At 46.9% G+C, this 24,262-nt stretch overlaps 1 protein-coding gene across 6 annotated transcripts in view; it reads right to left on the reverse strand.

Moving 5' to 3' along the window:
• The window catches only part of LOC147135051 (MAGUK p55 subfamily member 2-like), a 161,663-nt gene that overhangs the window by 30,641 nt on the left and 106,760 nt on the right, over positions 1 to 24,262 (reverse strand). For 5 of the 6 annotated variants that reach the window (XM_086055159.1, XM_086055161.1, XM_086055158.1 and 2 more), the window contains one exon: positions 17,173 to 17,301. In XM_086055159.1, the coding sequence (XP_085911285.1) occupies positions 17,173 to 17,301 (129 nt within the window). Of the gene's footprint in view, positions 1 to 12,090; positions 12,355 to 17,172; positions 17,302 to 24,262 lie in introns of those variants that run through there. The other variant, XM_086055157.1, reaches the window with a different exon arrangement.

Here is a 24,262-nt window from a genome sequence, read left to right on the forward strand (position 1 = left end):
GTCTATATGTATATGAATGAATGTATATGAATATATGTATACATTTTGTATATATATGTACAGTGATCTCTCGCTACTTCGCGCTTCGACTTTCGCGCACCCAGTGCATTGCGGATTTTTTAGAAGCATACATGAATTAAAAATGAAACAACACAGCCATATCGGGAGCTATATTGCAGAAAGACGCATTGTTTCAAAGATATGAGTTGACTCGGAGGCTTTGTACATACCCGCAGGCATTCATAAAAGGCGGTGACTGGTTCCCAGCGCGAGATCGACCAACAAGAGCACAAGTGGATTTACTTTTTCCACACATTGTACTGTACGTGAGCTGACTCAGTGCAGCCACTCGCTTCTCGTCCACTATTCAAATGTGCCGTTGATTTAGTCAGAGTCAAGCTGGATACTTTCGCCTCCATATTTGTAATGATGTGTTTGCTCCAATAAAGTTTTGTAAAAATTGGATAGTACAGTACATGAGCTGTGTTTATAATTCGTGAGCGCAGGTACCGACTGGCCAGCAGCACGGACAACTTAAGACATCGCCAAATAAAGTGTGAAAGTGTTTCTTACTTTTGTCCTAGGTTGCCTTAAAACAGCTTATCGTCACTACAATCTCGTGTTGCATTTTATCCAAATGACTTTATTGATGTTGTTGTGCAAAGATAAAGTTAATGCATGATCCCCCGGCGCCCATGCTTCTTCTTCGTTTTTTAAATGAAGTAGGAGGAGAAGAAGAAAAAGCAGGCGAAGAAGAATGAGAAATATATATATATATATATATATATATATATATATATATATATATATATATATATATACACACACATATACATATACATATACACACACACACACACATGTACACACACACATGTATATATATATATATATATATATATATATATGTATATGCCCACCCATCGCCTCGCGCTCGCTCGCACTCTCTCACGCTGGCACAGACTGTTGCTCCAACTTCTCAACTCTCAGACGACTCCGCCTCCAATGGTCACCGAGGTGAATGTGGCTGGACGTCAAGGGGCTGTCTCACGTAGACCTTGCGCTAACTGTGGCTCTACTTCATGCCTAACCTGTGCACCTGCTTCCAAGGCCACCGGATAGAAATGCCAACGCTGTGGGAAGATGAACCACTTCTCCAGGGTATGCCGTTCTGCGCCCACATCCACAAACTCTTCATTCCATTCACCTGGCCAGTCAAGCCCAACCACTATTCACTCCGTGGGCTCCTGCGCCAAGCCATTCAAGTGGTGGGACTGGATGGCGTGTGCTTGCCGCTCCTGTTCAACACTGCAGCCTCCAGGTCTCTACTGAATCTGTCCACAGTTAGACGTCTTTTTCCGGCACTCTCGATTAAGGCCAAACACCAAAGACCTGTTCGGGTGTGGTCACACTAAGATTGGCATGGTGTACTTTCCCGTACGCTACAGCTCCAGGACTCTCCCTGCTTTCACCTTCCAAGTGTCTCGTCATGGCGCCAACCTCTTGGGCTTTGACTTGTTTTGTGCACTTAGTTTCTCCATCACGCCAAGGTTACCTACAGTTTCCCTGCACCCTGACAGTTGTAACCTTACAGCCTTTGTGACCCACATGGGGGTTTTCCGCTACACCCGCATGCTCTTCCGCCTCAGCTCTGCCCCCAGCTGTTTTCAAAATATCATGGCCATCATCTTTGCAAGCATCCCAGGTGTGGTTGTGTCCCTGGCTGACATTGTGGTTCATGGGGCGACGTGACCACCTCTCCAAGATGCTTGATAACCTCACTCTCAAAGGGTATAAGTGCATATTTGCGGCATTGGCTATTGAGTTTGTGGGATTTCGCCTAACCGCTGATGGCCTGAGTCCGCTGCACTCAAATGTTGATGCCGTATTGCGCCTTCTGGACCCCTCATGCCCTGTGCAAGTGTGCTCCTTCCTGGGGATGACGGCGTTCTATTTGTGCTTCCTCCCCAACTACTCCGATACTACAGCGCCACTTTGTGACCTCCTGAAGCAGGACAACTCTTGTTCCTGGACGCCTGCGTGCTCAGCTGCCATCCGCTGACTCAAAACACAGCTCACCTCCCCACCAGTATTCACGCATTTTGACTTGCTAAGACCCACATTCGTGACCTGCAATGTGTCCAACACTGCAGATGGGGCTGTGCTCTCCCAGCTCCATCATGGGATGGAGCACCCAGTGGCCTTCACATCACTCCAGTTGAGCAAAAATACTCGGTCGGGAGAAGGAGGCCCTTGCTTGTGTTCGGGCATAAGAGAAGCAACACATGTACCTGTATGGATGACACTTCACACTCCGCACAGACCACTATGCTCTCACGGCCTTGTTGGCAACAACTGGGTCGGGGCACAAGCCGCTACGACTGTATCGGTGGACTGAGAGACTACAAGCATACAATTTCGCCACTCGATTCACACCAGCCCCCCGTGACCCGTCACCTTATCGTGGTGGAGGGGTTTGCGCGCCCCAATGATCCTAGGAGCTACGTTGTCTGGGGCTTTATGCCCCTGGTAGGGTCACCCATGGCAAACAGGTCCTAGGTGAGGGACCAGACTAAGCACGGCTCAAAATTACCCTTTATGATGAGTAAAATTCACGGACCACGTTTTCCCTCGCCCGGACGCGGGTCACCGGGGCCCCCATCTGGAGCCAGGCCTGGAGGTGGGGCTCGATGGCGAGCGCCTGGTGGCCGGGCCTGCACCCATGGGGCCCGTCCGGGCTCAGCCCGAAAAGGATACGTGGGTCCCCCTTCCCATGGGCTCACCACTGGTGGGAGGGGCCAAAGGGGTCGGGTGCCGTGTGAGCTGGGCGGCGGCGGAAGACGGGGACCTTGGTGGTCCGATCCCCGGCAGCAAAAACTAGCTCTTGGGACATGGAATGTCACCTCTCTGGCAGGGAAGGAGCCTGAGCTGGTGTGTGAGGCTGAGAGGTTCCGATTAGATATAGTCAGGCTCACCTCCACGCACAGCTTGGGTTCTGGTCCCAGTCCTCTCGAGAGGGGTTGGACACTCTTCCACTCTGGAGTTGCCCAGGGTGAGAGGCGCCGAGCAGGTGTGGGCATACTTATTGCCCCCCGGCTTGGCGCCTGTACATTGGGGTTTACCCCGGTGGACGAGAGGGTAGCCTCCCTCCGCCTGAGGGTGGGGGGACGGGTCCTGACTGTTGTTTGTGCTTATGCATCAAACGGCAGCACAGAGTACCCACCCTTTTTGGAGTCCTTGGAGGGTGTGCTGGAGGGCGCTCCACCTGGGGACTCCATCGTTCTGCTGGGGGACTTCAATGCTCACGTGGGCAATGACAGTGAGACCTGGAGAGGTGTGATTGGGAGGAACGGCCCCTCCGATCTGAACCCGAGCGGTGTTCGGTTACTGGACTTCTGTGCTCATCACGGATTGTCCATAACGAACACCATGTTCAAGCATAAGGGTGTCCATATGTGCACTTGGCACCAGGATACCCTAGGCCGCAGTTCGATGATCGACTTTGTAGTCGTATCATCGGACTTGCGGCCGCATGTTTTGGACACTCGGGTGAAGAGAGGGGCGGAGCTGTCAACTGATCACCATCTGGTGGTGAGTTGGCTCCGATGGTGGGGGCAGATGCCGGTCCGACCTGGCAGACCCAAACGTATTGTGAGGGTTTGCTGGGAACGTCTGGCAGAATCGCCTGTCAGAAGGAGTTTCAACTCCCACCTCCGGCAGAACTTTTCCCACGTCCCGGGGGAGGCGGGGGACATCGAGTCCGAGTGGACCATGTTTCGTGCCTCCATTGTTGAGGCGGCCGATCGGAGCTGTGGCCGCAAGGTGGTCGGTGCCTGTCGTGGCGGCAATCCCCGAACCCGCTGGTGGACACCAGCGGTAAGGGATGCTGTCCAGCTGAAGAAGGAGTCCTATCGGGCCTTTTTGGCCTGCGGGACACCGGAGGCAGCTGACGGGTACCGGCTGGCCAAGCGGAATGCAGCCCTGGCGGTTGCTGAGGCAAAAACCCGGGTGTGGGAGGAGTTTGGGGAGGCCATGGAAAATGACTTCCGGACGGCTTCGAGGAAATTCTGGTCCACCATCCAGCGTCTCAGGAGGGGGAAGCAGTGCACCATTAACACTGTTTATAGTGGAGATGGGGTGCTGCTGACCTCAACTCGGGACGTTGTGGATCGGTGGGGAAAGTACTTCGAAGACCTCCTCAATTCCACCGACACGCCTTTCGCTGAGGAAGCAGAGCCTGGAGACTCTGAGGTGGGCTCTCCTATCTCTGGGGTTGAAGTCACCGAGGTAGTCAAAAAGCTCCTCGGTGGCAAAGCCCCGGGGGCGGATGAGATCCGCCCGGAGTTCATAAAGGCTCTGGATGTTGAGGGGCTGTCATGGTTGACACGTCTCTTCAGCATCGCGTGGACATCGGGGACAGTGCCTCTGGATTGGCAGACCGGGGTGGTGGTCCCCCTTTTTAAGAAGGGGGACCGGAGGGTGTGCTCCAATTACAGAGGGATCACACTCCTCAGCCTCCCCGGCAAGGTCTATTCAGGGGTGCTGGAGAGGAGGGTCCGTCGGAAGGTCGAATCCCGGATTCAGGAGGAGCAATGTGGTTTTCGTCCTGGCCGTGGAACAGTGGACCAGCTCTACACCCTCGGCAGGGTCCTCGAGGGTGCATGGGAGTTTGCCCAACCGGTCTACATGTGTTTTGTGGACTTGGAGAAGGCGTTCGACCGTGTCCCTCGGGGAGTTCTGTGGGGGGTGCTTCGGGAGTACGGGGTACCGAGCCCCCTGATAAGGGCTGTCCGGTCCCTGTACCACCGATGCCAGAGTTTGGTCCGAATTGCCGGCAGTAAGTCGGATTCGTTTCCTGTGGGGGTTGGACTCCGCCAAGGCTGCCCTTTGTCACCGATTCTGTTCATAACCTTTATGGACAGAATTTCTAGGCGCAGCCGAGGTGTCGAGGGGGTCCGGTTTGGTGGCCTCAGTATTGCATCTCTGCTTTTTGCAGATGATGTGGTACTGTTGGCTTCTTCAAGCCGCGATCTCCAACTCTCGCTGGAGCGGTTCGCAGCCGAGTGTGAAACGGTCGGAATGAAGATCAGCACCTCCAAATCTGAGACCATGGTCCTCAGTCGGAAAAGGGTGGCGTGCCCTCTCCGGGTCGGGGATGAGATTCTGCCCCAAGTGGAGGAGTTCAAGTATCTTGGGGTCTTGTTCACAAGTGAGGGTAAGATGGAACGGGAGATCGACAGGCGGATCGGTGCAGCGTCTGCTGTGATGCGGACCCTGTATCGGTCTGTCGTGATGAAGAAGAAGCTTAACCTAAAGGCGAAGCTCTCAATTTACCGGTCGATCTATGTTCCTACTCTCACCTATGGTCATGAGCTGTGGGTCATGACCGAAAGAACAAGATCTCGGATACAAGCGGCCGAAATGGGTTTCCTTCGCAGGGTGTCCGGGCTCTCCCTTAGAGATAGGGTGAGAAGTTCGGCCATCCGGGAGGGACTCAGAGTCGAGCCGCTGCTCCTCCGCATCGAGAGGAGCCAGTTGAGGTGGCTCGGGCATCTGATTAGGATGCCTCCTGGACTTCTCCCTGGTGAGGTGTTCCGGGCATGTCCCACCGGCAGGAGACCCCGAGGACGACCCAGAACACGCTGGAGAGACTATGTCTCCCGGCTTGCCTGGGAATGCCTTGGGATCCTTCCAGAAGAGCTGGAGGATGTTGCTGGGGAGAGGGAAGTCTGGGCTTCCCTGCTGAAGCTGCTGCCTCCGCGACCCGACTTCGGATAAGCGGGAGATAATGGATGGATGGATGGATTCACACCAGGCAGGGACAATGTGGTGGCGGACTTGCTCTCCCGTGCCACCCCTAGCTCTGCAACTGACACCAACCATGACACTTTGGAACAGGGTCTGATCCTTAACTGTAGTCTCCCTGCAAGAACTTTAGGCAGCGTCCGCAGATGACCCTGCACTGACCAAACTCCGCACCTTCATTCAGGAGGGCTGGCCCGCGATGGTGTCGGAGGAATTTGCACCCTTCCATCGGGTTAAGGGTGAGCTTTCCTGTTGTAACGATGTCTACGTGGAGAAAGGGCTTTGTACAGTGGTCCCATACACAGGCCCCGCATTTGAGGCCCCGCATCCTAGCCATGGTTCACGAGGAACACCTGGGCATTGTGAGGGTGAAGCACTGCTGCAGGGGCCTATTCTGGTGGGCAGGCATTGACAGTGATGTAGAAGCCTTCATCAAGGACTGTTCAGATTGCCTCACAAGTGGCAAAACTGGCCAAACCCCACCTCCTCCTCTGCAGCCGCTTGCATGGCCCGCAGCCCCTGGGCTCATATCCAGGTCGACATTTGTGGTGAACTCCATGCCATGCCTCAACGCCAGCGATTCCCCCTGGCAGTGTATGACCTCCACTCAAAGTGGCCCAAGGTGCTGCCTGCCAGATCAGTCACGACCAAAGTCGTCATAGACTTCCTTTCCTGTCTTTTCACGCATTGGGGTGTGCCAGATGTTATCACAATGGATAATGAGTCTCAGTTCATCTCAGACTTTGCAGCATTCACAGAGAGGAGGGGGTTAAAGCATATCAGGACCGCCTTGATCACCCCCAGGTCAATGGCAGTGGAGAGAGGTTTAATGAAACCCTAAAAAACGGACTGAGAGCACACCTGGCAGATGGTCTACCCTTCTCTTCTGCACTACTGAGCACTTTGTTGCACTACAGAGCAACACCACACACCATGACTGGAGCCTCCCCAGCTTTCCTCATGCAGCATTCACAGAGGGGAGGGGGTTAAAGCATATCAGACCGTCTTGCATCACCCCCAGACCAACGGCGGTGGTTTAATCAAACCCTAAAACCCAACCGTGGGTGGTTGGAGTGGGTCGTGCACCCGGAACATTCACTACATACTGAACAGCTTCAAAGCATTCCTGGGCATGTTATAGATGGTTAGAAAACTGAGTTTCCGCAGATTCGAATGATACCAAACATTATAAGATACAATCATATCTGCAGGCTCAGCGAGCATTTAAGTCAAAACAATGCTAACACACAAAAAATGTGCAACTCACCATTTCATCCTCAAATGTCCGACGCAATTTAATAATCCATCATCAATTATCATATTACGTCGACAAGAGTCCAGTAAAGGTATTCGAGTAATATAGTTAGTCCACAACAAGCCTGACATCCATAAAGCCACATTATTAGCTGCTGCAACCGTTACAGGTTGCTATCAGATACATATACATATTACATATGTACATATTTTCTATTATAGATTGAGTTACCTTCCACGGATTTAGCCACGGGGCGGCACGGTGGTCGACTGGTTAGCACGTCCGCCTCACAGTTCAGAGGTCGTGGGTTCGATCCCGGCTGCGGCCTCCCTGTGTGGAGTTTGCATGTTCTCCCCGTGCCTGCGTGGGTTTACTCCAGGTACTCCGGTTTCCTCCCACATTCCAAAAACATGCATGGTAAGTTGATTGGACTCTCTAAATTGCCCCTAGGTCTGATTGTGAGTGTGGATGTTTGTCTCTGTGTGCCCTGCGATTGGCTGGCAACCAATTCAGGGTGTCCCCCGCTTACTGCCCGAAGACAGCTGGGATAGGCTCCAGCACGCCCCGCGACCCTTGTGAGGAGAAGCGGTATCGATAATGGATGGATTTAGCCACATGAGCTTTCAAAACATAGGCTGGACCTTAGTTTGATTGATTGCTTACTTGATGTCAGACTCAGAGTTCAACAACAGCCAATGAACATATTCCATGCGTACCACCCCTGCATATGGATGATTTGTCAGTTATGTTTGCAGTCACAACCAAACTTGCTAAGCTGGTGATTGACGCATTTAACGGCCAATGAAATTCTTAAAAAAAAAAAAAAACATGGAAACTTGTTTTCAACAAAAACACCGGGCAAACACACACTTTCAAAGCCCAGCGACATTGGGGCTGTGCGTCAGAGCGCACGTCATATCGCATCACCTTTGATTTTTCTGTGGGTTTTTTAAATCTGGATGTAGGATATGATAGCGCCAAGTCTTACTTTTCATTAGAACCCATGATTGTTTACTTTTCATTAGAACCCATGATTGTTGAAGCATTCCACATTAACAGCCTTTTCCCCTACGTATGTGAACATGGTTGCAACATGATTGCAATGGGATTCAAATGGCACACTTTTGGTTCGCCTGGACATCCCCTTAATAAAACTTGTGTAAAATGCTTATTTTCTGACGTATTATTGTCAAATTCGAAATGGAATTGGAGGAGCCTTTGAGCTGTAATCCTGTTGTGTTACTTTAGTCCACCACCTAATACAACATTTTCCAGGCAGATTTTTGGAGAAGAAAAAAAATAGGCGGACATAAAATTCGCCTTCTCTTATGTATTCAAACTTCCATAATTCAGTGCCAGTCACACTTCAAAAGATTCTGACAGTTGAGGAAAAAAATTCAAAGTGTTATCTTCAAAAAGAGACCAAAACTATGCTGATACTCCAAATGGTTCAAGTACAGCTTCAGTTTTACTTTGGGTGCAGCATTTTAGGTATTCAGGTAAAAATACCAGGGGAGTGGCAAAGGGTTTTAAGGAAGGAAAAAACACAATGGTCATTGAAACAACATGAAACTGAGTCATAATAAAATACAAATTTACTATAACATTTTGCCAACTGCATTGGTTGGAAATACAGCACACAAGATCCACAACTCCATAAACTACACTAACAAGGTCTGAAATCTGGGACTTGCTAAGGACGAAACCACTCGATGTCACCCAGTGTTGCTAACTTAGCGAATTTCTCGTTATATTTCGCAAGTTTTCAGACCCCTCTAGCGACTCTTTTTCAAAAACCTGACTAGCGACAAATCTAGCAACTTTTTCTGGTGTTATTGGAGACACTGATGTGAAAGCACCAGAGTTGGGCATATTATAAAAAAATTGCGGTCCATTTATCGTCTTCCGCCTACAGCCGTGCAAAATTATTTTGCATATAGCAGTGTTTCCTAACCTCTATTTAGCCAAGGCTTTGACATGAAATGAGTAAATTCTCATGACACACCACCAAACAAAAACAGAGAAGCAGCAGTAAAAGAGGCCAAAATCCAGATGTAAGGCAGGGCAAAAGATTTTCATTTGTGGTTAAACTAAATGTGAGCGTGTAGAAATAAGTCTTAAGTTGAGTATACATTTCTCCAAAGGGAGCCGTTCTAATTCCTGTGGTGATGGCACTCAAGAGTATTGGTTCCCAAATAGAGAATGATCTAGAACTAACCACTCTGTTGAATGACCAGGATGTTGAAAGCATAAAGCTCAGGATGTAGTAATTGGTAAATGGAACATTTCTTGAAGCACACCTGATGATCTCTCACGGCACACCGATGTGCCACGGCACAGAGGCTGGGAATCACTGGTGTATACAGTAGGATAGAAGTTGAATAAACATTGTTTTTTGTTTTTCTGGAATATTTTTGCACATGTTTGTCCTGTCTCAAAAGATCACAGATACCAGTGTCAGACAAGTTTGATAAGCAGTTTCTCAGATAAACCTAATTAAAAGTAAATTACGTGTGGCATTATTAAGCAAGTTGCAGTTTTTATTGATAATGGGGAAAAGTGATTTTTTTGCTAATGAAAATTACGTCTATTATCTTTATACTCAGATAAAGGAGTATGAAAAAAATCTAAAAGGCAAATGCATGGTGGTGGTGTCGCTGGAATCCCAAGAACTTCACGATGCAGGATCCAGATAACTGTCATGCATAAAGCTTTATTTCAGTCACCCCTAACCAATCTCACAACGGGCTCAGATATCGAAGACCTTTTTTAAAAAAAATAGCTATAGTTCCCCTCCATGAGCCGTAACCATGGGGCCCGGCCGGGCTCGGCCCGAAAAGGAAACTTGGGTCCCCTTTCCCATGGACTGTGGGAGGGGCCAAAGGAGTCTGGTGCCTTGGTGAGCGGGGAGGCAGCATAAGACAGGGACCTTGGCGGTCTGATCCCCGGCAACAAAAAATAGCTCTTGGGACATGGAATGTCACCTCTCTGGCAGGGAAGGAGCCTGAGCTGGTGTGTGAGGCTGAGAGGTTCCGACTAGATATAGTCGGGCTCACCTCCACACAGAGCTTGGGTTCTGGTTGCAGTCCTCTCGAGCGGGGTTGGACACTCTTCCACTCTGGAGTTGCCCAGGGTGAGAGGCGCCGAGCAGGCGTGGGCATACTTATTGCCCCCCGGCTTGGTGCCTGTACATTGGGGTTTACTCTGGTGGACGAGAGGGTTGTTTGTGCCTATGCACCAAACAGCAGTGCAGAGTACCCAACCTTTTTGGAGTCCTTGGAGGGTGTGCTGGAGAGTGCTCCACCTGGGGACTCCATTGTTCTGCTGGGGGACTTCAATGCTCACGTGGCCAATGACAGTGAGACCCAGAAGGGCGTGATTGGGAGGAACAGCCCCCCCGATCTGAACCCGAGTGGTGTTCTGTTGCTGGACTTCTGTGCTCGTCACGGATTGTCCATAAAGAACACCATGTTCAAACATAAGGGTGTCCATATGTGCACTTGGCACCAGGACACCCTAGGCCGCAGTTCGATGATCGACTTTGTAGTCGTATCATTGGATTTAAGGCCGCATGTTTTGGACACTCGGGTGAAGAGAGGGGCAGAGCTGTCAACTGATCACCATCTGGTGGTGAGTTGCTGGTCCGACCTGGCAGACCCAAACATATTGTGAGGGTTTGCTGGGAATGTCTGACAGAATCCCCTGGAGTTTCAACTTTCAACTCTCAACTCGGGCACGTCCCGGGGGAGGCGCGGTACATTGAGTCCGAGTGGACCATGTTTCCTGCCTCCACTGTTGAGGTGGCCAATTGGAGCTGTGGCCGCAAGGTGGTCGGTGCCTATCGTGGTGGCAATCCCTGAACCCAGTGGTGGACACCAGAGGTAAGGGATGCTGTCCATCTGAAGAAGGAGTCCTATCGGGCCTTTTTGGCCTGCCTGGCTTGAAGCTTTCCTGTCCCTGACTGCACGGTTGTCACACTGGCCCACGCGTCGTACAATTAACACTTCAGTTTGAGGAGTGTCATAATCTTCCGTTTTAAGCCTTTGAACTATCTGAAGTCGATACATGTAAACCTTTGTTGCTCTCCTCTGCATCCATTCAATAGAATTGTTGTTGATGCTGAGTTTCATTGCAGCGCCCCCAGTCTTTATGAAAATGGCTGTTCTCTGAGTTTGGTATTTTTCATCATTAGTAGGCCCACTGATGAGTAGCTTGCAAAGAACTGAGCCTGTTTCGAGAAACTTGCATTGGATAGTGTAAATTGTTACGCATTGTGAGGACTATCTATGAGAAAATGAATGAAAAACAACATGCTACATTAAATCATTTGGAACACAGTGCATCAGGTCCTCAAACTGAAACTATTCCACATAATAGTGTATAAATGGATTCAGATACTTGGAATCACGATCCCTAAGTGAAATGTTCACACCTCCCGCATGAATGGCACTCCTCCCCCAACTATACATTTTTACTTGAACTGCAGTTCTATCAAACGACTCGCTTCTGCTCTCCCACAATAGTGCAAGAATGCAAACTGCCATCCCATTGTGCATTCCACACAGAATCGTTCTGCTCATCATTCTGCAGTTTTGATTTCAAAACAGTTCTCAATTGATTTATTATCGCCCAACATATTTTTAAAAAAGGCAGATGCTGACATTGACGGGATTGACAGACTCATGACACACCAGGAGATCATTATCTTTATATCAAAAATGGCAGTAATGTAGAAACTGATTTTGACAACCTTACAAAAGAGAATATGTAGTGAGCAAAAGTAAAACAAGCCACTCAACAAACAGCCCCAGAGAAGTGAGGAAGAGTAGCAACTTCACCATTCACATGCTATGTGCTGTTAAACAGACACACCTCAAAGGCTTAAGCACACCCACACACACACGCATTCACGCACACACACGCTTGCACACGCTCACTCACAAAGGCACACCCACGCACACACACACACACGCAGGAGACCTGCAATTTTGCAACTTAAGTGATGAAAAAGTAACGAATAACTAAGGACATTAAATTGTTGAGCAACATTTTTTTTCAGTCTTTGCTTTATTTCTGGAAGGTTACATTCTTTGTCATCAGGGCCACCCTATTTTCTTCTAGAAAACCCAGGTGACAGGGACCCACTGGTGATTTTTTGAGACAGTTTCCAGGGCAGCCTTGACTTCAAAGTAGGTCTCCTCCAGGTTGTTGTGTAGGATGCGTAAATCAAAGTAATGGCCATAAGCAGCTTCAATTTGATCACTCTCTTCACATGTTTTCTGCAAGTCCTCATCCTGTCATTGAAAACACATGATTAAACGTGATCTCTACACTGCAAAAAAGGATTTTTAAGAAGGGGGAAAAAAAAGCACAAATGTTTTTTTTTCTGCACAAAAAACGTAATCTTGAAAAGCAAGTTTTACATTGGAAAAGTAATCTCAAATTTAGGAAAAAATATCTAACATTTTAATTTTAATAATAAGATATTAAATCTAATATTAAGATGAAAATACTCATAATAAACTCAAATAATGGTTTGCACAATTGTTTGCATGAAATCCCAGCAGAAGAGTAAGATTGTGTTCCTTATTTTAAGAGGAAGACTATTTACATTTCTCAATTGAAGAAATTAGAAGAAGAAATTAGAATTAGAATTAGAAGAATAACACAGAGATTACATTTATAATACATATGATTTTATTTTCAAGCACCTTTCACATGCATTACTGACACAGCCATCCACTAAGCAACATAACAGAATGTGGACAGCTGTACTGAATCAGTTCTACTCGAATGCTGAACATGACAACACATTTTCAACACATGCACATAATGCAGATCAGTGAAAAAAAGTTTTAAAAACCATAACCTGTGAAAGCACGTCAAACATGCATCTGATTTTTATAAACAAGCAAATTTCAAATGACTGACACAGACATGCACTATAACACATACTTATAGTACACTAACAACTAAATACAAATGGCTGTGCTGAATCAGAACTGCACGACACAAAATTGCATTTCATGAAAATACAGTTGAACCTATTTCAGAAAAAGGTTTCAATTATTAGCTGTGCGATATAGTGACTTTCAATTTCAGCAGGAATGGCATTGTTTTTTTTGTCATTGTATGCTGCTGGATAGTTTGTTTTTGCACACTAGAGTAGTGATCAGAATATGAAGCTTCAAGATGGACCAGTTATATTAAGTGACTCCTCTAGATGGCACTCTCTGTTCAACAGGGCTGAAAGGACACTGACTTGCCATTTGTTAAACCCCTTTCTTTAAGCCAACCGCGCCATCGAAAGGAGTCAAAAAAACAATTGGTTCATGAAACATCTCTGAAGCTTAATTTTCCCATCACTACACTAAATCATCCTGCGACTGGCTGGCGACCAGTTCGGGGTGTAGTCTGCCTTCGCCCATTGACGGCTGGGATAGGCTCCAGCAACTCCCCGCGACCCTATATAGGATAAGCGGTTTGGAAGATGATGACACTAAATCATATTATTGCTATTTGACAGTGGAAATATTAGTTTTATGTTCATTTTGTTTTCAGGTCTAAGTAATAGTTTCTGCTCAAACAATCCGAGTTCGTATTTACTTAAATATGTTTTGCTTTATTGGATTTGACTGCAGCATTCAATATGATAGACCACAGTATTTTGACTCATTTGCAACCCCAAGTGGGCATTAGTGGTTTAGATCCTATTTGGCTGGCAGGACCTTTTCTGTTAGCCTAGGTTCCTCAGGGTCCTGCTCTGCTCCTTATCGTATGGTGTTCCACAGGGTTCTATTCTGGGGCCTTTGCTGTTCTCGTTGTATTTGCTGCCCCTGGGTTCCATCCTTAGAAAACACCAGTCCCTGGGCCGGACCGGTTGGCCCCTCCTGCCCGTCCGGATGCCCATTTTTTGGGCGGGGGGGTTGCGGTTGACAAATTTAAAAAAAATGGCTGGACTAAGCATAGCTGGAAGTCGATTTTAGTCCGGCCCACTAATCGGCCCTCATGCGTGTGACGTGCTAGCGAGGTGGCAAAATTTCATCTCAGCCTACTAGGTGAAAGGCTGGGGAGAATACTTCGAATACCTCCTCAATTCCACGGACACGCCTTCCGCTGAGGAAGCAGAGCCTGGAGACTCTGAGGTGGGCTCTCCTATCTCTGGGGTTGAAGTAACCGAGGTAGTCAAAAAGCTCCTCGGTGGCAAAGCCCCGGGGGTGAATGAGATCCGCTTGGAGTTCATAAAGTCTCTGGATGTTGAGGGGCTGTTATTGTTGACACGTCTCTACAACATCGCGTGGACATCGGGGACAGTGCCTCTGGATTGGCAGACTGGGGTGGTGGTCCCTCTTTTTAAGAAGGGGGACCGGAGGGTGTGCTCCAATTACAGAGGGATCACACTCCTCAGCCTTCCCGGTAAGGTCTATTCAGGGGTGCTGGAGAGGAGGGTCCGTCGGAAGGTCGAATCCGGATTCAGGAGGAGCAATGTGGTTTTCGTCCCGGCCGTGGAACAGTGGACCAGCTCTACACCCTCAGCAGGATCCTCGAGGGTGCATGGGAGTTCCCCCAACCAGTCTACATGTATTTTGTGGACTTGGAGAAGGCATTCGACCGTGTCCCTCGGGGAGTTCTGTGGGGGGTACTTCGGGAGTATGGGGTACCAAGCCCCCTGATAAGGGCTGTCCGGTCCCTGTACCAGAGTTTGGTCCGCATTGCCGGCAGTAAGTCGGATTCGTTTCCAGAGAGGGTTGGACTCCGCCAAGGATGCCCTTTGTCACCGATTCTGTTCAAAACTTTTATGGACAGAATTTCTAGGCACAACCGAGGTGTCAAGGGGGTCCGGTTTGGTGTCCTCAGTATTGCAACTCTGCTTTTTGCAGATGATGTGGTACTGTTGGCTTCTTCAAGCCGCGATCTCCAACTCTTGCAGGAGCGGTTCGCAGCCGAGTGTGAAACGGTCGGAATGAAAATCAGCACCTCCAAATCTGAGACCATGGTCCTCAGTCCGAAAAGGGTGACGTGCCCTCTCCAAGTCCGGGGATGGGATTCTGCCCCAAGTGGAGGAGTTCAAGTATCTTGGGGTCTTGTTCACGAGTGAGGGTAAGATGGAACGGGAGATCGACAGGCGGATCGGTGCAGCGTCTGCTGTGATGCAAACCCTGTTTTGGTCTGTCGTGGTGAAGAAGGAGCTCAGCCAAAAGGCGAAGCTCTCAATTTACCGGTCCATCTACGTTCCTACTCTCACCTATGTCATGAGCTGTGGGTCATGACCAAAAGAACAAGATCTCGGATAAAAGCGGCCGAAATGGGTTTCCTTCGCAGGGCGTCCGGGCTCGCCCTTAGAGATAAGGTGAGAAGTTCGGCCATCCGGGAGGGACTCCGCGTTGAGAGGAGCCAGTTGAGATGACTCGGGCATCTGATTAGGATGCCTCCTGGACGCCTCTCTGGTGAGCATGTCCCACCTGCAGGAGACCCCGAGGACGACCCAGAACACGCTGGAGAGACTATGTCTCCCGGCTTGCCTGGGAACGCCTTGGGATCCCTCCGGAAGAACTGGAAGATGTTGCTGGGGAGAGGGAAGTCTGGGTTTCCCTGCTGAAGCTGCTGCCTCTGCGACCCGACTTCGGATAAGCAGGAGATAATGGATGAATGGACAGGGAGGGGTCTAGGTGGCATCTTGACGAGATGCCTGAGCCACCTCATCTGGCTCCTCTCAATGTGGAGGAGCAGCGGCTCGACTCTGAGCGTCCCCAATGACCAAGCTTCTCACCTTATCTCTCAGGGAGAGCCCAGACGCCCTGCGGAGGAAACTCATTTCGGCCGCTTGTATCCAGGATCTTAGTCTTTTGGTCACGATCCAGAGCTTGTGACCATAGGGGAGTGTAGGAGCACAGATTGATCGGTAAATCAAGAGACGAGCCTTCTGACCAGGGGCGGAGCCATGGGTGGGCCTGGGTGTACACAGGCCCACCCAGATTGACAGACTGCCCACCCAGTGAGATTCATGAAAAAAGTAGATACTTTTACATTTTTAGTAACTTATTAGTAAATTATTTTTGAATTTGTGTTTCGTTGTGCTGCAATTGGCTGGCAACCAATTCAGGGTGTTCCCCGCCTACTGCTCAAAGACAGTTGGGATAGGCTCCAGACGGCCCACGACCCAGCTGTCTTCGGACAGTAGGCGGGGGACACCCCGAACTGGTTTATGTCATGTCATCTTCCAAACCGCTTATCCTATACAGGGTCGCGGGGAGTTGCTGGAGCCTATCCCAGCCGTCAATGGGCGAAGGCAGACTACACCCTGAACTGGTCGCCAGCCAGTCGCAGGGCACACATAGACACTGTCACTGAGCGGGAATTGATCCCACGCTGCCCGCACACAACTCAGGCGTGTGTACCACTACACTATCAGTGGACTGAACTGGTTTATTATTATATTTTTATTTATTTATACTAACCACGTCTTTACTTTGTATTACTGTGGCTGAACATATGACAACTTTGTGTCCGCTGCCCATGCACGGTTCAGCCTGGAAAAGAGTAGATTAAAGGAGTTTTTGTGTACACGTTTAAAAGACCCCATTGCAAATTTAATTTCTTTTGTCAGAGTTCATGACAAAAAGTAAGCTATATATGTACTTAATTGCATGCTGTATGTAGATTGCATGTTAGTTTTATGGTCATTACATGGTGTTTGCAAAGGGAAGAGACTCTTTCGAGATATTGAAATGTTTTTGTCAGCCACAAGAGGGCCCTAAAGACCGCCAGAATCTACCAGTAGAGTGACTTCTAAATGAGTGTAGTGGGCTCATTATGACCGTGGAAATGATCCCTGTTTATGTCGGTAATGTTTTTAAATTGTATTTACTTTTAGGGGGTTTTCTGTAGGATGTTGATGCTATTCTTCTTATTTGTATAAACTATGTGATATTTATTTCAATATTATGAATGTCCTTATTGTTGTTATTTTGGTATTTCAGACTCTGTGGTCTAGCAGATACATCAACCTATGTATAATCATCTTTAACGATCCATCTGAATAGCTTCCCCAACAATACTTAATAATAGCAAATTTCAATCAATGTCTCTGAATGCACAGAAAATATTCTTACTGAGAGTGCCTTTGTAGAAACTCCTGCCACTGCAGTGGAGTTATTCCTTGTCTTGAGGGCCTCAAAGTCTGGAGATTGAAGGAACACCACATATGGCAAAAACTCAGATGTTTTCAGCACTTTGAGAGACTACAAAATAAAAACAGTGACAATTTATTAGTACACAAAAACAAAATACATCCATCCATTTTCTGTACATCTCATCCAGTTTGCATACTGGTAATTCACAAGGTTAAATTATTTGACACCTGTATTTTGATTCTGGGAGGAAGAACTAGGGCAGAGGCCATTTGTCATAAAATCAGTTGGGTTCCTGTTTAAATTTTGGGCGGTGATAATCCCAAAACGTTGGACAGCGAAAAAAACCCCAAAAAACTATGATTGTCAAAGTGTTGACCACGATACCACGAAACATTTGACTTTTGAGACAACAATGTCAAATAGTTTGGATATGCTATCCTTTCAAATCAAAAGAATAAATCGTTTTCCAAGTCAAGTCAAGCAAATATATTTACCATATTTCCCGGACTATCGCTACGGAGTACAAGTCGCACCAGCCATAAAATGCATTATAAAGAGGAAAAAAACATATATGTCGCACTGGAGTATAAGTCGCATTTTTGGAGGAAATTAATTGTGTGCTTAATACACATCATTTTCATCGAGCTGCGATGGTAACATTTAGCAACATGTAGCATACAAGAAAGTTATGATCAGATAACTTTAAATTCACCAAAACGGTTGTAGATCGATTAAGTAAGTATTTTATTTATCGTCTACCATGTAGAATGTTTCCAAGTCTCCAAAAGTATTTATGCATTCGGTCGTAATTATCTATGTTCGTCTCCTGCGCTCTGCTCCTTACATGTGTGTCTGCATGATGACACACACACACACAGCCATAGGCACGGCAACTGCCTGTTTGTGGTTCATTCTTGTTCAACCATCGCCTGTAAGTAACTTAGACAATTGTGTGTAATGAGCATGCAACGCTTATATACGAGCTGAATTGTGGATGCTTGTGGGTTGTTGACTGAACATGATAATCACTATCGCTAATCGCGATCGCTAATCATTAGCATAGGCTCATCTTGTTCATGTCTATAAAAATACATGTGTAGGAAATGCATAGATTGATAGTATTTTCTGTTTCTTGTGCAATTTCACAATATACACAGGCAACTTCGCTGCACACCTGGAGTCTGTGGAGTTTGTTTGTGAATGTTTAGCTGTTTGTATAAGCTTTTAATTACAAAAAAAAAAAAAAAACGCGACTTATAGTCCGGAAAATACGGTTTATAGGCCTTAATCACCTAAAGTCTCAAAGGGCTTCACCTGCCCACAGTTGACAAATAATAACAACATACGCTGATCTTAAACCACAGGTATATATTAAAGAAAAAAACATCTGAAGAAAAATTAGAAAACGCAGCAGACAATCCCCCTTCCAGGACGTCTAGCATGGCGGCAATGGATGCCGAGTGGGCAACATTTAACACATTATGGTTACCCATTAAGTGGGGTTTAAACATTTCTATTTAGGTAGCGGCTTTAATTTCCATGGATAGGACATTCTGGAGCACTGGAGCCCGAATAGAAAATGTTCTAGAACCCTGCGGCCTTCTTTTTGGCTGACCATTTCGCCAGCCGAGGGCGCCGTTGCCCAACAATTGCCAACAATCAGCCGCCTCCGCTCACTTGAACACACTCTCAACAAAAATCCAGAGATTAAAGCTCATTTTATGGACTTTATGCAGAAAATGTTGGACAATGGACATGCAGAGATTGCACTTCCAGTTCAAGATGGCAAAGAATATTGGTACTTGCCTTATTTTGGAGTGTACCATCCACAGAAGCCGTCACATATCCGAGTGGTATTTGACTCTAAGCGCACAGTTTGAAGGTACATCACTCAACGGCGTACTCCTCTCAGGGCCTAACTTGCACAATAGCTTGTTAGGTGTGCTTGTGAGATTTAGGAAGTATCCAGTTGCAATTACTGCTGACATCCAACAGATGTTTTATTGTTTCCTGGTGCGTAAGGACTGCAGGGATGTACTCAGATTTGTTTGGTACAAAGACAACAATCCAGAGAATGAACTTGTTGACTACAGAATGCGAGTCCACGTGTTTGGCAACAGCCCCCCACCTGCTGTGGCAAATTACGGTCTGAGGAGAGCCGCATAACAAGGAGCAGCCAAATATGGGAATGATGTTTGTGAATTCGTTGAACGTGACTTTTACATGGATGATGCTCTAAAATCTGTCCCCTCAGAACACGAAGCCATTGACCTCCTAAAACAAACACAGTCAATGTTGGCAGATTAGAATCTCCGTCTGCTGAAAATAGCATCCAACAAGGTCACAGTAATGGACGCATTTGCAGCGGAAGATCGTGCTAAAGATCTTCAGGATCTTGATCTTTTTAAGGATGATCTCCCAGATCAACGCAGCCTTGGTGTGAAGTTGAACATAGTGGAGGACTACTTCATGTTCCACATGCCTAACATTGAGAAACCATACACTCGCAGAGGAGTCCTCTCAACTGTCAACAGTGTATTTGACCCACTTGGGTTTTTGTCACCAGTGATTATTCAAGGACGGCTCCTACTAAGAGAACTTTCACTTCAAACCACAGAGTGCGACTCACCCCGACCAGAGGACATGAAAGGAAGGTGGATGACGTGGCAGCGGTCCCTACAATGTCTCAATGAGGTCCGTGTTCCCCGTCCATGTACCACGATGTCACTATCCCGAGCTGACAGCACAGAACTATGCTTGTTTTCAGATGCGTCTATGAAAGCAATATGTGCAGTCTCATACCTCAAGGTTATAGCTCCTGATGGCACGACAGAGGTTGGATTCGTCCTAGGAAATGCACGACTCGCTCCACAGCCAGAGATAACCTTTCCGAGGCTCGAACTCTGTGCCGCAGTAGTGGCAGTTGAAATGGCAGAAGTGATATGTGATGAGATTGCTCACTCAATAGACAAAATCAGTTTCTACACAGATAGTAAAGTTGTCCTTGGTTATATCCACAACCAGTACAGGCACTTTTATGTGTATGTAAACAATCGTGTCCGCCGTATCAGGGAATCAACCACTCCTGAGCAATGGCATTATGTTGCAACCAACCAGAATTCTGCTGATCACGGTTCACGATCAGTCCCAGCCGCTGCGCTGCAGAGCACAACATGGTTCACGGGCCCATCCTTCCTTCAGCGTTCTCCAGAGATCCAGTTGGAGCAACAAGGATTTAACTTGTTGGACCCTGACAATGACACAGAGGTGCGCCCAGAGGTACAGACACTTTGCACAAGCGTCACTAAAGCTGCACTGAGTTCAGATTGTTGGGAGCGTTTCTCCACATGGAAGTCACTTAACAGAGCCGTGTCACACCTTGTTCATATCGCCCAAGGCTTCGCTCAGCCTACAACCAACACAAAGTGCTCTGGATGGCATATCTGTAAAACTGCTATCACCCCTGAACTGTTAGAACAAGCAGAGGCTGTAATCATTAGAAATATACAGCTCAAAACATATGCGGATGAAATGCAATGCATTGCTGAGAAACGGAATCTTTCTAAAAACAGTCCACTCCTAAAGCTTAACCCCATCATTGGCGAAGACAAGCTATTGAAGGTTGGTGGTCGTATTACTCGTGCAGAGCTGGGAGTTAAAGAAACACATCCCATCATTTTGCCGGGCAGGCACCACGGCACTCTCCTCTTAGTGCGCCATCACCATGAACAGGTGAACCATCAAGGCAGGCGTTTCACCGAAGGTGCCGTTCGTGAAGGTGGCTTGTGGATCGTCGGAGGGAGACGATGTATTGGCAAAGTTATTAGTAGATGTGTGACATGTAAAAGACTGAGAGGAAAGTTTGAGGAGCAAATAATGAGTGATTTGCCCTCAGATAGACTCAAAACAGAGCCCCCTTTCTCCTACGTGGGTGTGGACATGTTTAGCCCATGGGAGGTAACTGCAAGACGAACAAGAGGGGGGCAAGCAAACAGTAAACGGTGGGCAGTGCTGTTCACATGCTTATGCACAAGGGCCGTCCATACTGAAGTCGGATAAGCTCTTCAAGTTTTATCAATGCCCTGAGGTGCTTCTTTGCTCTGCGAGGGCCCGCAAAGCTGTTACGTTCCGATTGTGGCACAAACTTCGTGGGTGCTCACAAGGAAATGACAACACATGTTTCGGAGGAAGAAAAAGTACAGAATTACTTGCAGGACCAAAGGTGCAAGTGGATCTTTAACCCACCACATTCGTCCCATATGGGAGGAGCATGGGAACGGATGATCGGTGTGGCTCGCCGGATACTTGACAACATGCAAGCTGGTCGTGTTCAACTTACTCATGACATCCTGACTACATTTCTTGCAGAAGTAACAGCCATCATAAATGTACAACCGTTGTTGCCAGTATCATCAGACCCAGACAATCCTCACATCTTGTCACCTGCGATGCTGCTGACCCAAAAAACGCACGCAGTGCCTCAAATCTGTGACAACGTCAGTGAGAAGAAAATGTTGAAAAGCCATTGGAAACGCGTTCAGTTCCCTGAACCCTTGCGGACAACTTTTGGAGCAGATGGCGTAAGGAATACTTGAGCAGCCTCCAGTCTCGACAGAAATGGCATCACAAAACAACAAACATTAAGGAAGGAGATGTCATTCTTCTCAAAGAAAAACAAACAAGAAGAAATGAGTGGCTATTGGGCGTAATAATGAAGACTGTTCCCAGTGAAGATGGGATCATACAAAAGGCTGAAGCTAGGGTTGCTTATCAAGGGACTGTTAAGATCTATTTTAGACCAATTTCAGAGATGGTGCTGCTATGTTTGGGTGGTACTTAAGTTATGTGGTATCCTTAAGATACCAGACGGGGAGTGTTTTGGCTTATTATTATTTCAGTAGTTTATAGTTAAGAGACTGATTGGTTCAGTTCCCTTTAAGCATTTGTTTTGAAAGGTACGCTGCCTCTTTAAGAAAGAGTGAAAACAATCGGCGCGAGAACAAGAGCTTCCTGCTCATACGAGTACAGTCGATACGCAAAACAAGTTGAGTTGTGTCTGCCGCTTAAGTCCATAAAACGGCATTCCCTGTGAGTATCTTTAAGTAATTAATAATAGATTGATGTTAGATAGTCGAGCTTGCAAATTACAAATTAAGAAGTTAACTATTTACATTGCCGACTGTGCCGCCATTTTGTTTGTGAATAGTAGACTTGCGTACATTTCGTTCATTTTTCATTCTGTATCTGTTACAGTTTCACACCTGCCATATAAAGGGAAGGTCTAAACCCATCCTGGCGTCAATGACTTATTGTGTGGAGGTGTTTAACTAGCTGGTTAGCAGAAAGGTTTTGTGTGGCCAGTATAGTTGTCTTGTGTTATTTTATTGGATTCCAGGAGTAGTTTGAGTAGTGTTTTCAATATGTACTTTTCTTCTTTGGGGTCCTTCTTCAGTATTTCATTATGTTACTGTCCTGTAGAATAGTATCCATTTGTTTGTGATATGTGTCCACGTCCATGACCACTCTTGTCCGTCCTTTGTCTTCTGTGAGTATGATGATGGAATTATTTTACGGGAGTAAATCTGTGCCATCGGAGTTTGAATTTCGAAATTCTAACACTGAATTTTTTTACCATGAAAATTCCTAACTGAATTTTTTCAGCACTGAAATTCAACATGTAAAAAATTTCGCCTGCAAAAATTCAGCTGCAAAAAATTTGCCTGCTAAAAAAATTCAACTGCCAAAAAAAAATTCACCTGCAAAAAATTCGCTTGCAAAAGGTTACACAATCCGGGTATTTGAGGAGGAGCCATCGATCTCCGTGTCGAGTCATCCAACGTCCAACCAATCAGGTTTAGTTCCGCTGGTCAAGTGACTCCCGACACGTAAGAAGAGGTCGTATCATGTCTCCCAACCCAAATGGTGGTCCCGCGGTGAGTTTGTTTCTTCTATTAGCCCTTTGTGTTCGTAAAATTGAGTAATAGTTATTACTTGACATGTTGCACATTAAGCCGACTTAGTGATCAACAGCTGCATTGAAGCTAAATACGGGTGGATTTTTCAGCTTAAATCATACTCCACAAACACAATATTAATCAGAATCGCTTATGTGAACTAGCGGGCCGGCATAGAACATATTCTTGAAAAAAAAAATGTTTGAGTTGACTTCCGCTTTAAGAGAAGTGAACCTGCCATGAGCAGTGTGCCGCGAGATATTGTCAGGTGTGCCATGGGAAATTATCAAATTTGTGTGCCTGTGCGGTCTAGCGCCTGGCAGCGTAATCATGTCTTTACTACATAGTAGAATATACTATGTAGATAGATAGATAGATAGATAGATAGATAGATAGATAGATACTTTATTAATCCCCAATGGGGAAATTCTAGGTGTCCGGTAGCAAGGAGTACTCATACACCTGGCACAATACCATATAAATACATAAATAAATACATAAAAAGTACAAAAAAAAAAAGTTCCTGACAATAAAAACAAGAGCGCGCATTTGCGAAGTCCATTTAGCATTCTAAAGGCGGCCGGTACAAAGGACCTCTTAAATCTTTCAGTCCTAGACACGCATGGAGAGAAATCTGTCACTGCGACTGCTTCTCTGAGCGGCCACAGTGTCATGCAGAGGATGGCTGCTATTACTGAGGATGGACTTCATCATACTCCTCATTCCGCTCTCCACCAATTCTCCTACAGAGTCCACCTTCCTCCCCAACACTTACACACATCTCCTAATCATCTTATCGAGACGGTTCCGCTCCCTTCCTGTCATGCTATTCACCCAGCACACCACAGCAAAATATACAGCGCTGGCCACAACGGACTGATAATAGAGGAGCAGCATCGCCTTTCATACATCAAAAGATTCTTTCCAAGAAAGAAAAGTCTGCTTTATCCCTTTTTGTACGCTGCAGTTGCATGTTCCGACCAGTCCAGTTTGCGATCGAGGTGTACACCTAGATATTTATATGTGGTGACCACCTCAATATTTTCACCCCCTATTTGAACCGGGCGATGTTGGGATCTCTGCCTACTAAAATCCACAACCATCTCCTTGGTCTT

This window comes from Filicampus tigris, chromosome 16 (assembly GCF_054856515.1).
Source record: "Filicampus tigris isolate MCC_2025a chromosome 16, RoL_Ftig_1.0, whole genome shotgun sequence".
Classification (NCBI taxonomy): Eukaryota; Metazoa; Chordata; class Actinopteri; order Syngnathiformes; family Syngnathidae; genus Filicampus; species Filicampus tigris.